The following is a 16,262-nucleotide window of genomic DNA, read 5'->3' on the forward strand; positions in this document are numbered from 1 at the left end:
TACACAGGGAGAAAATGATAAATAAATAAATAAATAAATGACGTTTAAAGAGACATATTGGTAATTATAAGACAGCTAGAAAGAATTCCAAGCATCATAGAGTTGGAAATATTTTAATATTCTCACTTCCAGGTAGGGATTCTTTTACGTAGTTTTATGTCCTCCCAAGTTCTTTAGGTGACATGCCCAGGGAACACTCCTGAGTCTAAAGTTCAGAGGTTCCTTGCTGTAGCTGTTCATCTGTATCTCTTAGTAAAAGATGATAGGGGTTACTTGGAGGCAAAGTCTAAATTCTAGTCCAGTACTTCTTAAACTTTAATGGGTATGAACAGCGCCTGGCTTCTTTCAAAACATAGATTCTGAAGGAGGACCTTGTGGGATCACAGATCTTCTTCCTAGAAAGCCAAAGGAGATCACCTTCTTAGTAGACGGATTTGGGACAGCAATATCTTGTGTTTTCCTTTTTCTAATCACTTATTCCTCCCTTGCTTTCTATTGTAATCCCCCTTTCTGGAAAAGCAACTTAAGCTCACCTACAAACAAACCAAGGAAATACATGCTTAGGAAAAACAAACAAACAAACAAACAAAAAAAAAAAAAACAGCTGTGAACAGCTAGAGAGGTAGCTCAACTGCACTTGCAGAGGACCTGGGTTCAGTTCCCAGTCAAATATCTGTGACTCCAGTTCCATAGCATCTGATACCACAGTCTGGACACACACACACACACACACACACACACACAGAGAGGGGGGAGGGAGGGAGGGAGGGAGGGAGGGAGGGAGAGAGAGAGAGTTGTAGGAAATATATTTTTAAGAAAATACAGTTTTGATTTGGCAATGAAACTTGAAAACTGCCCTCAGAGGTCTTGAAGCATATGAAGTCAGTCTTATATCCCAAGTTCACACATGTATCATCTTAGCATGGTGGGCTTTGGCTGGAGGATTTTGCAGTAAGTTAGCAATTGGGCATCAAGAAACAATGACCAGTGATGCTCACCCTTGAGTCTCCAAGGGAGCTAGTGGGAACTGCCTGAGGTTAGAGAATGGAGCATGCTGCGTCTTCAAAGGTCCGAGGCTCAAGAGGCTCTGTAGAACTTGAAGATAGAAATTCCTGTTCCAGGAACTCCGTCTTGATAAAATTGTTTGGTGTTGTTGTTCCTTAATGGTTACCATTGCCTACACCCTAACAGTAATGATGAAGCAACTATCATAGTGATAATAGTAGTCATATTTTATGCAGGTTACTCAATAACATTTCATCTTACACTGCATTTGCCTAACTGTGCTAACAATGCAAATTGAAATATGGTATACAGATTTGACTGTATTGTTACCTGCATAGATTGGAAATTTCTGACAATGGGCAGGTGATTTTTAGTGCATATGGGGATTGGTGTCTTTAGCGGGTGGGCAGATGAGAGGAGGAAGAAAGAAACTTGCAAACATTTTGAAGAAATAAAGCATGCATCAAAAATTTCAATATATTCTGTATGTGTGCACAATAACATGTAACTGAACAAATAGATACTACTTTTCTGAGGTTAACTCTTGAATTCAGGGGCATTAACCTACTGACATGTTCCTTGATATAATAATGTCAAAATTAACACTGTAGAGGCAGCCTATATTGTAGAAGGTACTAATTTTGTTTAGAATTACAATGCTATACACAGATTCATTTTCTGTATGATGGGCAAAATCCTAATTAGTTCTTAGAAGGATAGTTTCTGAGAGGCCTGACGTGATATAAATGGTGGATAGCGATAACTATTACCATGTTTCTCTTGATTCTGCCTGCCTCTCCCAAAGCTCTATCCTTTCACTATTACTAAAGCATGTTTTTCCTTCCCCAGGTGGCACCTGTGTGGTCAACCCCACAGACTTGTTTTGCTCAGTTCCTGGTCGTTTGTCCCTTCTCAGTTCAACTTCCAAATACAAGGTGACCATTGCTGAGGTAAAGAGGCGTCTCTCACCACCTGAGTGCCTCAATGCTTCACTCCTGGGAGGCATTCTGAGGAGGTAAGATGACACTGTCTCCTGCCATCATGTCTCTGGTAACGGGACCAAATACCACCCTCGAGCTCCTAGTCTTTTTAGCCTCCATCTACCGTGGTATCATCCCCATGAGATCACGTTGGCTCATAATTTCTTCCAAGTGTTAACTAAGCAATCTTAATTTTCACTTGATTCTGGACAGAGCAAAATCCAAGAATGGTGGCCGCTGCCTAAGAGAGAAACTGGATAGGCTTGGCTTAAACCTGCCAGCTGGAAGACGGAAAGCAGCCAATGTTACCCTCCTCACTTCCTTGGTCGAAGGTATGACTTTCATGTTCTTGAAGAAATAACCAAACACTGCTCTTAGTGGTACTCCACACCTTAGTTCATTTTACTACTTTACTTCAGTTCTGTTAAGAGTATAGTTAATGATAATTGAACTTACTGATTAACTTTGACAGTGATTAACTTTGCCTTAATATAGCTAATTTGTGGGATATCAATTGACTTACTAATCTTGGCAATTGTAGGGAAGATGGAAGAAGGCAATGGAAAATATGTTATACTTCTCCAAGTATTCCTCAGATAACAGCAGCAAGGCCATGGTCTTCTCATTTCTTTATTAGCTTAGAGGTTGAATACCTCTAGTTTAATCCATTGTTACACAGGTCAAGGTCCATAGGATAAACAACTTTGTGAGATTGATAATGTTACTGAGCCTGAAAGCACATTGCATTAGATGTTATTGACATTTTAACAGGGCCTCACTATGCAGCTTTAACTGACCTATATCTTACAGAGATTTGTCTGCCTCTGCCTCTCCAATGCTGAGATTGAAGGCGTAGGCCACCATACCCAGAAGCTTGTAGATATTCTTAAAGCGCATTGAAGCTTACACTTCTGTAAAGAGGTAAACTGAGTCAGAGAGAGCTTGAGGTTAAGAAGGTCTACAGATGGAGGTAGAAATGTACTGCCAATAGTTACTTTTTCTCTCATGTTTTTCCCTTGTTTCTACTGAAAGGACTGGCCTGCACATTTTCACACAAGCCTTTTCTAAAGAGCAGCTCCACTGAGTAACAGGGTTTGGGGTTTTTTTTGAATGCCAGAGGAACTGGAGTTATAGACAGTTGTGAGTCACCACTGTGGGTGCTAAGGGGGTGTTTAAAAGTCCACCTCTGAGGGTATTAAAAATCCAGAATACTGTTTTAAATATAAATGGTGGATGGGTTTCTTTCCTTGCCAAATGTTTTAAGAACACACCTGTGAGACTTTTTGCTGCATCAGTTAGCTTGTGTATATGATGCTGTGGGAAGCGGTAGGTGAAAAGCACTAAGTTATCACACTGACCTTTCCCATATTAAAAATGCGTAGCATGTATTCCCTGGCATACAAACAGACATTGTGTGTCCATAGCTCAAAGAGGGATGCTATCTCAGCCTGGACTCTTAGGGGAGTGCATGGACCCTGCCCTGACTGAAATGACAGACTCTAGATATCCCCTATGTGGAAGTAAGTAAGTGGCAACAGGGTGGGAGGCTGGGGGGGATGGGAGGGTGAGGAAGGAGAGGAGGGAGAGGGAACTGGGATTGACATGTAAAACAAGCTATTTAAAATTAAAATAAAAAAAGAAAAAGAAAAAAAAGAATGTCTATGACCTTAGCCATATTGGGAACACCATAGTAATCTAGCTTTGGAGACTGGCAGGAGGCCAGTCTGTGCCATATAGTAGATTCCAGAATACCCTTGGCTACTGAGCAAAATACTGTTAACAACAATGATAAACAAAACAAAAACCTGAAAGGAAATGCATTGGCTGTACTCTCAGCATTTTTCTAGACAAAAAAAAATAGCTTTGTTAATTCTGTTATCAACAATTGTCTTTGTTTCTGTTTCATTTGTTGGTTTTGGTTTGGTATTTTAAGATAAGGTCTTACTGTACTGGAAAGATTAGCCCGAAACTCACGACAAACCATTTGCCTCAACCTCCTAAGCCATAGGATTATAGGTACCCACCAGTAGTAAGCTCAGCTTCAACACAGTCACTCTTGCTCCCTGCACCAGCAGTAGTAACAACAACAGTCACAGTTACAAGACCTTTGGCAGCAAACATTTCAATTTAATCAAAGTTACTCTTAGAGGTTGGTCATTTTAGACATAAGTCTGAACTCGGCAGTATAATCCAAACTCCAGATGTTTTGAATTCTGATTTAAAAGTTTGGTATTCTGGACTATCTTGAGTTTATAATTTCATGTTAGAGATATTCAACTAGGAATTTTGTGAAAGTGCTTTAAAATCTGAAAGGGAACTTCCAAAATACAAAATACTGTGGGCCCGAGCACTGTGGGTAAAGGATGGTTGACCTGGACTGTGCCCTCAATCTTGGTTTGTTTGCAGCTGCTGGGAACTGATCTGTAACAGAGACAACTTACTTATTACCCATATACATGTGCTGTGAGGATAGAGAGAGCCTACAAGAACATGACTAATTATTGACTAAAAGGAAGATAGCTTCTTGCTTATCTTAAATAAAAATACTTTTTAAGAAAATTATAGCTGTTTTTAAAGGGGGAAACAGGTGGATGTAACCAGAGATTTGAGATTCAAGACTCACATAGCAGACTATGCACAACTCATTCCTCTAACCCCAGGAATTCTAAAACTATTTTCTTAACTATCTAAAACTTGCCTACTAGCTTTGTTTTTTTAATTTTAAGATTTACTTATTTTAAATTAATGTGTACAACTGTCTTTCCTGAATGTGTATTTATGTACTGTGTGTGCTTGGTACCTGGTGGGGTTATTTACGGGCATTGGATCCCCTGGAACTGGAGTTACAGACAGTTGCGAGTCACCACTGTGGCTGCTCAGAATGAAACCTGAGTATTCTGGAAAAGTTGCCAGTTCTCTTAACTGTTGATCCATTTCTTCAGCCCCTCTCTCAGCTTTGTTTTCAACCAGAATCTTGTGGAAGACATTATGCTATTTCTTCACCATTGTCTGTTCACTTTTCCTTTATCGCCTGGATTTTCTACATTATCCATGCATGCATCTTAATGACCAGGGACTAGCCACTTAGGTTCTTTTAAAGATCCCTGAAGACCAGGCTTGAAACTCGTAAACCAACAGACAAGAAGAGATTAGTAGTTTTTCAAACACTTAGTATATGAGTGAGGATCAGTCATCCCTCATAGTTTGGTATAATATTTGACTACATAAGAGGCAAGATCTTATTCTCATGTCTCAGGTATATTTTTATCTATGTAGATTTAAATATACAACTAAGGATTAAGCACATCTTCTAACATCTATGTTATTAGCTTTGTCTTCATTTCTCCTTCTTATTCATGCTGCTATAATTTTTCAGTTGTCCATTTCAGTATCTAGAGTGTAAAAGCGATGTCGGTCTCTAGAATATATAATGGTTTAAAGTTACTTAATCTAGTGTGTTTGCCTTCCTGAAGAGACACTGAAAATAATTTTAGAGTCTTTTCCCTCTAGAAAACCCTCAGAGCACTCAGCCATGGTACTCCTGTTGTAGCTTTCACAATTTTGCTCTGTCTGTACTAGCTATAGGCTGTTAACTGGAAGCTTTGCCCCCCCTTGCAGTTCACACTGTAACAGTCTCTGCAGAGTTAGTTGTTCAAAGGTATAGAAGGAGTCAATGACTCAGTCACTGCTGTTTCTCACCTGCACTTTCCTATGGTCATCAGCATTTAGGGTGGGAAGGAAGTTCTGTTCACCAGAGTGGAAGGCTTTATGGAACAGTCTTGCTACTTCTGCCGGAATTCACAATCTTGTCGGGCAAGCTCTAGGTTTCCAGAAAGCTACTCATTTAAGTTGTTTGCTATAAGTGCTTAAAATAGCAGTTTTGAGGGAGGCTGAATTCTCATACTTACTTTCCCCTTTTCCTCTTCCTCCTTATCTTTCTTCTCCCCCATCTCTCTCAACAATGTGGATCATTCACAAAGGAAATGTTTTATTTCCAAAGACTGCATATGACTTCCCTTCAGTCTCTGTCAGCTGGAAACTCTTAGCTGTCTTCTTCAGCTTCAAGTATGTAAATTTCCAGACCTACTCTATGCTTCCTACCTCCCTGGAACTAATGTACCACTTGCAATATCCGTTAATTCTTAGGGCTAATTCCTTGACCTTCTAAGAATAATATCATGTTTTAAACTGGTATGGAACTTGGAATGGCGAGTTGACCTGCCCGTGTCCCGTTTTACTCATTTTTAAACAAGGATCTTGGCATCTGCAATAACTAGGGGGGTGCCAGATGATATTTCTGTTCCTGTGTTCAGCAGCTTAACACAAGGGAAGCTTGCTTTTTTCCTGGCTACAGTCAGACACATTCCTCATCAGCAGTCTTTCTTTCTTTTAGTCTCTTCAGGGACCAAGAACCCAGAGTTCTTTTCTGTCTGTAATTGCACATGTCTCTAGGCCCCAAGAATCTCATCTATACAGCTTGAAGAGTAAAGATCCAGAACCCATCATCATAACCCATTGCTGTTCACTACATGAAAATCCATCACTTGGACAAACCCGAGTGTAGGTCCTCTCTCTCTCTCTCAAAGTTTTCTCTGCAATGACTCAAGAATATATGAAGAAAAGGGTCTAGTGATCAAGGGTTGATGACACGGCTCAGCAGGTGGAGATGCCTGCCACCAAGACTCATGACATGAGTTTGATCGCCTGACTTGCAGAGGGTTGCTGTGCCACATGCACCCTCAAACCCTCCCACAGAAAATAAAAAAAATAAATGTAATGAATTCCTTTACTAAAAAATATACTATGTTTGGATAGTCTAACATCATATATGCACAACACTGTATTGTATGGCATGAACTTCAATTAAACGTGTCACCCAGGTGGCACAGAAGCACCTAAAGTTGATTGATTATTGCACTCTAGTTTTCTTTCACCTAAGCCTGAAAGAGTTAAGAGTGTGGCTTCTGGAGATGAGAGTAGCTGTCTGAAGTCATGTCTACCTATTGCTTACTACAGGGAGGTACATCGGTCACTGTAAGTGTCCTTATCTATGGAGCAGCATCTTACTCTTGAGGTCATGGTGAGAATTCAGCACAGCATCTGCAAACCACTGAGCATGAGGAGCAGCCCAAAGGCAGCGTTCAGTATGTCTTAGTAATCCCTATTCTCAAACAAGAAAACTAAAGCAAAGAGATTAATTGTTCTGTATAGGATTATACAGTTGGAGACCACAGGGAGGAGGGTCCAGTCCTTCAGCTTTGCAAATGCTAAGTCTGTTTTCCATGTTGATATGGTGAGCTGCTCCAAACTCGATTCTTAACTTCAGAGAACAGGTTCGGGCTGCAATCTCCTTTTCACCTTGCACAGTGCCCCTGTCATCCCTATGAACTCTAAGTAGGCATTTCCACCTCTCTCATACCTATTACCAACTATAAGGTTGTAAAAATCTTGATAAACTTTCTGCCACTTAATTCCCCAAAGTTCTTCCAATTTGTAGTAATCAGCAGCGTGCATAAAAAGTTACTGACCAAGTTTACAAAGCGCTTCCACTCAAAACATACTAGAATCATGTCTTTAAAATAAGCAAAAAGTGTGTGTGTGTGTGTGTGTGTGTGTGAGAGAGAGAGAGAGAGAGAGAGAGAGAGAGAGAGAGCAGATATTTAGAGAAAAACCCCTTGTTGGTCCTCACTTTCCACCTTGTTTGCATTCTGGTTGATGATTTCCTAGATATTCCCCTTGTCTCCACTTCCCATCTTGCCATAGGAGTGCAGCTATAACAGAAAAGTGCAGCACTATCCTCCTTTAAGTTCTTTCTGGGTATGCAAATTCAGGTCTTTCCTCTTGCACAGCAATCTTTTTACCAGCTGAGGCATTGGGCCAGCCTAAGAGAAGTAATCTTATCATCAATATTCAGTCTACTGTGTCTCTGATCCTGAGCCCAGACAGCTGCATTTCCGATATGAAGGGAACATCACATACACAGCAGAAAATGCTTTCTTGTAGGTGAAAGAGCTGGCATGTGGGTCTCTAAGTATTTCCATCTATGTTTTTGTTTTGATTGTTTTACTTTAGAGAGAACTATTGCCCACTCCTTGTGACTTTAAGAGAGGAAACCAAACCAAAACAAAACAAAGACCCTTAGAATCCATACTCCTGTGTATTAGTGATACTATTTGCTCAATCCATGCTCAGCCCTATCGTACATTTAGGGAGTTTAGGAGTTGCCTTCACACAGGCATGAGCAACAGGGGCTTATTTAGGTTAACGAAGCTAAAAGGCTTCTCTGGAATGATCATGGCATGCATGTATTTCTAATGGTTCATCCCCCTCTAAACAGCTCCTTCCCAAGTTTCTCAAACATCACATCGCATCCCTCATTAGTCGCATCCTGTGATGAAGGTGGTCACCTGCATTCTAAACCTGCATGTGATGTGAAAAGAGAGGCTAGGATGGCTTTGATTGGTGTTCTCTTTAGTTATACAACCACCAGGAAGGACAGCAAGCAAAATACCCCAGTTTTCCCTTTTGCACATAGAGAACCTGACATTGCCATGTCTTTGGGGGCATAGTTTTGCATTTCAAAGCTATCACCGGAATTGACCTCAATATATTTAATTGTAATAGGACTTTTTTTCCCCTTCAGGCCAATGAGAATTACCAATAAATTTCTTTTTAACAAAAAAAAGAGGTTCTAAGAAGGAAATTCTGCTTTGATAACTGTTAATTAGGTTACAATTAAATATTGTTATGTAATATCTGAGGACTCTTTTTTTGTGATTCAGTTACTGGTCTCAGCGCACTTGTCTGTCACATAGAATGCCATGGACACATGGATACCACTTGGAGATTATCTCCTTAAACTGTCTTCTTCCTTGCTACTCTCTTGAGTTTTCTTTCTCACTCCTGTTTACTGTGTTATCCATTTTGGGGGGAGGGAGGGTATTTGTTTTTTTGAGTCAGGGATTCTCTGTGTAGCCCTAACTCTTCTTGAACTGTCCCTTTCTTTCAAATTCATGGCATCTTGTTTTTAAAATACAAGTAACAATATACAGATTAGGTCATTTGTACTTATGTGTGGAGGAATACACACACACACACACACACACTGCAATGTAATGAGTCTTCTATTTAATTTCTCTAAAGCATTTTCAGCTTTTGACCATTTAAGTAGTGCTACAATGAATAGCTAGCTTAGTATTTATAGACATACGGACAACCAACAACATCTATGGGAAATTCTTAAGAACAACATTTCAGATTCAAAGAATAGTGTATCTGCAATTTTGATAGACTGTAGGTAGACTAATCTGAGTATCTGTTATAAATGTGTAGTCTTATCGCAATGTGGGTAACATATTTGAATGGTAGAGCCTCCCTGTACTTTTACATAAATTATTTGCCCTATGATTTCTAATGTTTGCTAGCTTGATGGAGTGGAGAAGATTGCTCTTAAAGTCTAGACTCAACACATGCTTAGCCATTTATGAGCTTTACTTTCTATACACTGGCTTTGCATTTATAAAGTAACTTTTGATATTTTTAAATTATAGCAAAGGTAATTGTTGCAGACCTCCTTACCACCTCCACCTCTCAGATTTCATTTGTTTACTGTTACGGGCATTTTTACTTGTCTAGCTCTTTCATTAAAATTTGTTGCCCCATAATTTCAGACATGCATATTTATGATGTTTTCTAATCATAATCGCTATCCCATTTTCCTCTTTTATTACTTTCTTCTTCTCAACATTGTCAGGTATTTGGCATGCCTGTTGATGAAATCATATTTCTCCCATAGTTTTTGAAATTTCACTTTTGATTTTAGTACTTTAAAGGGGGCCCTTCAGTTTCAAAATCACAAAAGAATCCTCCCAGTTTTTGTGGTTTAATTTTCTATACTTAAATGTTTGATCCATCTGGAATTTGTTTTGCTCTTGGATATATGGTATAGATCCAACTTTATGTCTTTCCAGATGGCCACCCAGTTGTCCCAACACCTTTTATTGATAATTCATCATTTCTCTACTAACTTGAAAAACAAGCTACATCTCACTAAATTTCTCAATTTGAGTGTACTTTTTGAGTAGAACAATGTCTTTGTTTCCTTAATCATGCTATTTTTATTCCTATTACCATATATCCTTTCTTGTTTCCAGAACTTATGCCAGCCAAATACGTCAGTTTTTTAAGAACATACAGCTAGACAGAACTCATACAACTTACCAGTAACTTGGTGACTACTGCTTTCCCTCCCTGATGTAACCCATAGGATCCTTATGGAGGGATTATGTGTAGCCCATCTGCATATGCTTTCCCCTCCTCTTAAGGGAGAGAGTTTCAAACACAGCTGAACAGAACGATTTCAGGAGCTTTCAAAAAAAGCTCATGCCCTAATACCAGAGATTTACTGATACTGGTGAAATCCAGTAGTTTTTTAAAGCAAAATCATGAGTTAGAAGTATAGCAAGGGTTCAGAAACTATGTCTTCAAGTGTAGCTTGTTATTATTAAACAGTTCCACTTTCAAAATGACAGACTCTTGTTTAGATGAGTTTGTAGTATGAAGGTAATCTTTCTAGAAAGCTTCTTTTGTTTGTTTTTTTGTGCTATATTTTTTGGAGTGCCTAACAAGACTGTGATAATTAACCAACAAAATATATGAGTGACTGTTTGTCACAGATCAGGTATTCTGATAATTGCAGGGCACTGGAGGAAGTCCAGAACTATTGCTTTAGGAAACACAATATGGATGTTTGAAAATAATCATAATTTATCTAGGGTAACTGCCAGATTATAAGACATGTAGTTATGTCAAAGATGCATCGAGGTAGTGCTGTAGATTGCCCTCCTTTCAGACAAAGCTTGAACACATAGCAGAAATGTTAAATTTGTGTCTCAGCTCTAGGATTTCATTGCAATTTCGTATTATAAGAAATTTCATTTGCAGAGACGTGCAGTGCAGACCCGTGATTACAGCTGCTCAAGAGACTGAAGCAGGAGGATTACTAGTTTAGGACCTGTCTTCACTACATAATGAATTCAAGACCAGCTTGCGAAATTCAGTGAGATCCTATCCCCAAAATAAAAAGTGGAAAGGGCTGAGGACAGAAAAGATAGAGGGATCAGCATTAGAATACTTTCTTAGAATTCAAAGGTCTTTGGTTGAATTTCCAATGTTGCAGAAGAGAGAGGGGGATGTTTATTAAGATAAGTACCTTGTCAGCACTAAAGGGTGCACCTTGAAATAACCTGGCCTTTCCCCCACACATGGAAATAAGATTGAAATCATATATGTTTGAACAGTATTCAAAATATATGAGTCATTGACTTTATTAGATGTTGCAATAGTAAATCAAATCTAATTTTGTGGTGATGTTTTTACAGTGACAATTGGAAAGAGTTTTTGTCAGGAATTACAAGGTTAAAGTGTCATCTCCCACAGACCATTGCTGAAAATTTTAGTTAAAGTTAATTTTTCCTAAAATACAATTATTTTAAAGGAAAATCCCTCACATCCCTCACAGCAATACACAAGTTTGAAAAGTCAGGTGTGTTTATTTCGAATTTAGAGGTAAATCCAGGTGCTGGAGAAATGGATGTGCAATTAAGAGCACATAATCCTTTTCCAGAAGACAAGAGCTCAGTTCCCAGCACCTACATCAAATATCTTAAAGCTGCCCATAACTCCAGATGCAGGAAATCCCATTCCTTCTGGCCTCCAGTCACCCATGAACATGTGGCATACAGTCACAAAGACACACACATACAAGTGAATGAAAATAAATGTTTAAGAATAATAAATTCAGAACCATTCTTTTTGAAACCCAAATCTCAGTACAATAGTCCATTGACTTTGCATCAGAAAATACTTTGCTATTAATTTCCCACTTAAATTTTTTCAATATTTTCTCCCAGAATTTTACTTTTGCTTGGGTGTATGCAAAACTGCATCCCCAGAGATCTGGCAAGCAAGTTGCATGCTGGCTGGCATTCATTGTGTGTTTTGCAATCCATTTGTACCCACTTTTAAGAGTATCATTTAATAAATCATTACCTAAAAAGCCAAATTATCCCTCTGTGGTTTCCCCTTTTACAGATGGGGACATGTTATCAATTGGCACACACACCCTAAAGTTTTTGCAAGCATTACTCTCATCACTGTGGACTTCTCAACTGAGACATTCTTGATATGAAATAAAATGAACTTAGTTTTCAAAGTTAGGGTTGCTGCTTGTGCTTAAAGGGTAGATGTGAAAGTGACACAATAAATTGAAATAAACAGAAAGTTTAAACCTGCTCAGAACTATAGCATCTTATTTTTAGAGAAGGAAGAGGTCAGTGACCACATATGAGACAGGGAGGGGAAAATGCTCTTGGTTCTTCCTAGGATGCTCTTTCCACCACAGATAACTAACTGCTCAATGCTCAGAGTCAGAGGAAGTCATAGATTTGTTTTTTGTTTTGTTTTGCTTTTTGCACAAACCAAACAAAATTCGTAGAGGCTTATTCATATACTTTTCTGACCCTAAATTTTGTTTTTCTTTTTCTTTTTTTTTTTTTTTTTTTGGTTTTTCAAGACAGGGTTTCTCTGTATTGTTTTGGAGGCTGTCCTGGGACTCACTTTGTAGACCAGGCTGGCCTGGAACTCACAGAGATCCGCCTGCCTCTGCCTCCCGAGTGCTGGGATTAAAGGCGGGCGCCACCAAAGCCATGCAAATTTTGCTTTTCTTAAGTCTGTTGACACTAAGACATCTGCTGTAAAGAATTCCACCTTGTATGTTTCTTTGTTTTAGAGTACCGTGTGTTTCCCTTGATGGTTCCATTATCCATTCATTCTTAGATTTCACAAGCAAAGCTTTTGTGCTATGATACCCACTCTTTATGTATCAGAATGTCTTCACTTGCCACTTCTTTGATGTGGCATCACTATACATCCTGTAACAATGTTACACTGCAAGCCACAGAAAGCAGTAAACAGAACTAAGGGAAGAAGGATCCGGCTGTCAGTGTAAGTGTAAATAGCAACTGTTTTCAAACTGTTTTTAAAACTACCACAGAGTGAGAACTTTGCATGAAATGGGACAAATCATTAAGACTCAGCTTTTAGCACAAACTCAAGAAGGGTGCTGCCCTCTTGCTGGCACTGTATGTCTCTGTCAGTGGTTCTCAACCTGTGAGTTGCGACCCCTTTGGGGTCGAAGGACCTTTTCCCAGGAGTTGCCTAAGACCATCGTATATACATTATGAATAACAGTAGCAAAATTACAGTTATGAAGAAGAAACAAAACTAATTTTATGATTGTGGGGTCACCACAACATGAGGAACTGCATTGAAGGGTTTCAGTGTTAGAAAGGTAGAGAACCACTGATCTAATAGTTTCTGTTAAAATATTACTTAAATATCTGAATCTGTGTGAATGATGGATCGTATGACTAATCTGATAGATGCAACTTGGCTTGCTATTTGAAGTTATAAAAGAGCATGTTCCATGTTGGCATTGGGCTAGTTTGAAATGACCTTTGCATGCTAAGAACTGCAAGTTTATCCTCTGGTCAGGAGCAATAGCATTCATTACTTGATGGGTCCAACTTTTTATCTTCAAGTGTGAAATTTCACAAATAATTCATTTTGTCATTTTTCTAGTAAAAGTGAGCATTCTGCATGGCAATGCTATGTCCTTTAAAATATCTTTATCTCAATTCTTCAAAATATGCATGTATCTTCTTCCTGAATCAGCTAGGGTGGCAAACTGCTGATAACCAACATTTTAAAATGCCACTTGTTCGTTATAGCAGTACTCAAAACAATGGCCCCATTAAATACTGAATATGCAGAGACCTTTCATATTTAGTCATAGCATCTCTGTTTTAAGTGTATTTGTACACAAGTCCTAGCATTCCTTGTTTGTGGTGTGTAGGACATGCCTTAGTCAGTTAATTCACAAAATATCGTCTTATTGATAGTCTTCTTTCATTGAGACTTTTATCCCTGCTGAGTTAGGATCTTTTGCAAAGTTTTAGAATAGGCTGTCTCATATTTTGAGAAGAAGAGAAATGTTTGCAACACACAAGATTAGATGAGAAAAATCACTGGTGATATTAGCATCTATTGATAATAAATAAAATGTAAATATAGTTGCATCAATGAAACTGCATTTTTAAACATTTATTGATACTTGTTCACTTTGAAAATTCCAAGGAGGTTCCCAGCTACATCTGTCAGATACAGCAGGCTTCAAATGCTGTTTTCTGAAATAGGAAAAAAGGAACCCTTCATGCAAAACAAAAACAAACATACACGTTCTTTTTTTAACATTTTATTAGCTTTGTGTGTGTCTGAGTGTAGGGATGTACACATGAATACAGGTATCTGAGGACACCAGAAGAGAGTATGGGATCTCCTACAGCTGGAGTTACATCCAGTCATGAACCAACCCATGTGGGTACTGGGAAACAAACTTGTATCCTCTTGAGAGTGGTATACATGTTCAACTGCTCAGCCACTTCCTCAGAGCTCCAACAGACACAAAGCATAAAAACGAGGGTAAAGGTGTATCTCAAGGGTGCAAATAGTTGCCTAGCATGTACACAGCCCTAACCTGATGATTCTCTCCTTCCCTTTCACTCTCTCTCAGCCAACACATATGCACATCATATCAACAAATCCTGAATGAAGTGTCCCTAGTCTTGTTACCCTTACTTAGCAGACTTTGGCGGGGGGCGTTGAAAAGACTAAATATAGAACCCCAGTTAGTGATATGCAAACATATTTTCAAGAGATGCATAAAGCTTATTGTTTCTTCTGAAAATAACGTAGTTAGAGGTGTAGTATAATGAGCACACTTAATGTATGAAGTAGGGATATTCGGGTTTTTATTGTAGAATTTTTCAACTTTGCTCAGTGTTTTTAAAAAAATGTATCTGAGAAAAAAATTATTAGAAGCTTTAGCTATAAAAAGAGGTTGAGTACCTTTTTTGTGGGGACTACTTCCTGAATATTAGTTTCTCTGTGCTCTGTGACCCTCAGCTGCCTTCCTGCTTTTTATAGTTATTAATTTTCTGAACATATATTTCTCAAACTGAAAGGCTTATTTTTAATAAAAAACATTTTACTAAGGCCATTTTAATAATGTCACCGTCCTGTCTGTGTGCATTTCTTCATATCTATGAGTGTCTCTCCTCTTAATTTAGCCTATGAATTATCTTTATGCACTCCTGGTGTCCATTCCTCAACTTGTCTGTTGTTATGTGGGCACACAGAAAGTTCAAGTTTGTAACTGCTTAGAGTGTGACATTGGACAGTTATTAAACATGGGTCACATGATTTTGTCATCAAGCCTGGATTTTTTAATCACTTCTCCATGATTACCACCTTCTCTGAACTTTTGTAAAGCACTCTAACAATCATTTGATATTTGTAATACCACATCTCCTGTCCCCATAACACATGGGTAGGCTATATACAGTGCTTATAAAGATACAATGAAATCATGTACACACACATACCCACACCCACACACACAAGATTGCCTTGAATAAAGGTGGCACTCAGTACATACGTTGTGAAGATGGATTTTGTATATTTGTGTGTGTGGGCATGCACTTGCTCACAGGGACATGTGTGGTGCTGGGGATTAAATCTCATGCCTTGGGCATGGTAGGGAATCAGTGTATGACTGAACTATTCTAATTCTGAAAGTTGAATTTTTAAATAAAATTTACCCATCAGGTAAGATTTTTGCTTACCTAATTTTTAAAAACACTGATCATTACACTGTCCTTCTTTAATAAATATTAGTTTCTTGGTAAGATATTCTGACCCCACTCCTTAAAATTTTACTTGCAATCAAGATTTTGTGGACAAACAGAAGATGTTTATGATTTTACTATGTTCTGCATTGTTCAAAAACATTACAGTATTTCAGAGCCTTCTGGAAGGCCTGGTCTTGATAGTACTCTATGAATAATAAACTGTCTCTAACAGAGCGATGTGAAATTGGTGTAACTGTAACTATTCCATTTTGCTAAGTGTAACAACTTGCAAAATCTCTTGAACCCACTGCTGGATATTTTGATCAGTCTCATGGAAAAGCCACCAGAATGGCTCCTGTGTAGATTATAGACATCGGGGGCTGAACAGCAATAAAAATTTCTGTCTAAAGAGCTTTCCCCTTGGTGGCTGTAGAATAGCATCTTGGAAGTCATTCTTCTGTCAGGTCATGAGACATTTACAGAAAAGAGTAAATCAAAACTCTCGAGTCACGTGCTTGTTCTTTTTTTC

The 16,262-nt window shown here is 38.6% G+C and overlaps 1 protein-coding gene across 2 annotated transcripts in view; it reads left to right on the forward strand.

The window, feature by feature from the left end:
- Tfap2d (transcription factor AP-2 delta) overlaps positions 1-16,262 on the forward strand; it is a 52,038-nt gene that overhangs the window by 13,613 nt on the left and 22,163 nt on the right. For both annotated transcript variants that reach the window (XM_005072285.4, XM_013115014.3), the window contains 2 exons: positions 1,855-2,020; positions 2,199-2,317. In XM_005072285.4, coding sequence (XP_005072342.1) covers positions 1,855-2,020; positions 2,199-2,317 — 285 coding nt within the window. The remainder of the gene's footprint in view (positions 1-1,854; positions 2,021-2,198; positions 2,318-16,262) is intronic.

The sequence above is a fragment of the Mesocricetus auratus genome, unplaced genomic scaffold (assembly GCF_017639785.1).
Source record: "Mesocricetus auratus isolate SY011 unplaced genomic scaffold, BCM_Maur_2.0 Super-Scaffold_100021, whole genome shotgun sequence".
NCBI lineage: Eukaryota > Metazoa > Chordata > Mammalia > Rodentia > Cricetidae > Mesocricetus > Mesocricetus auratus.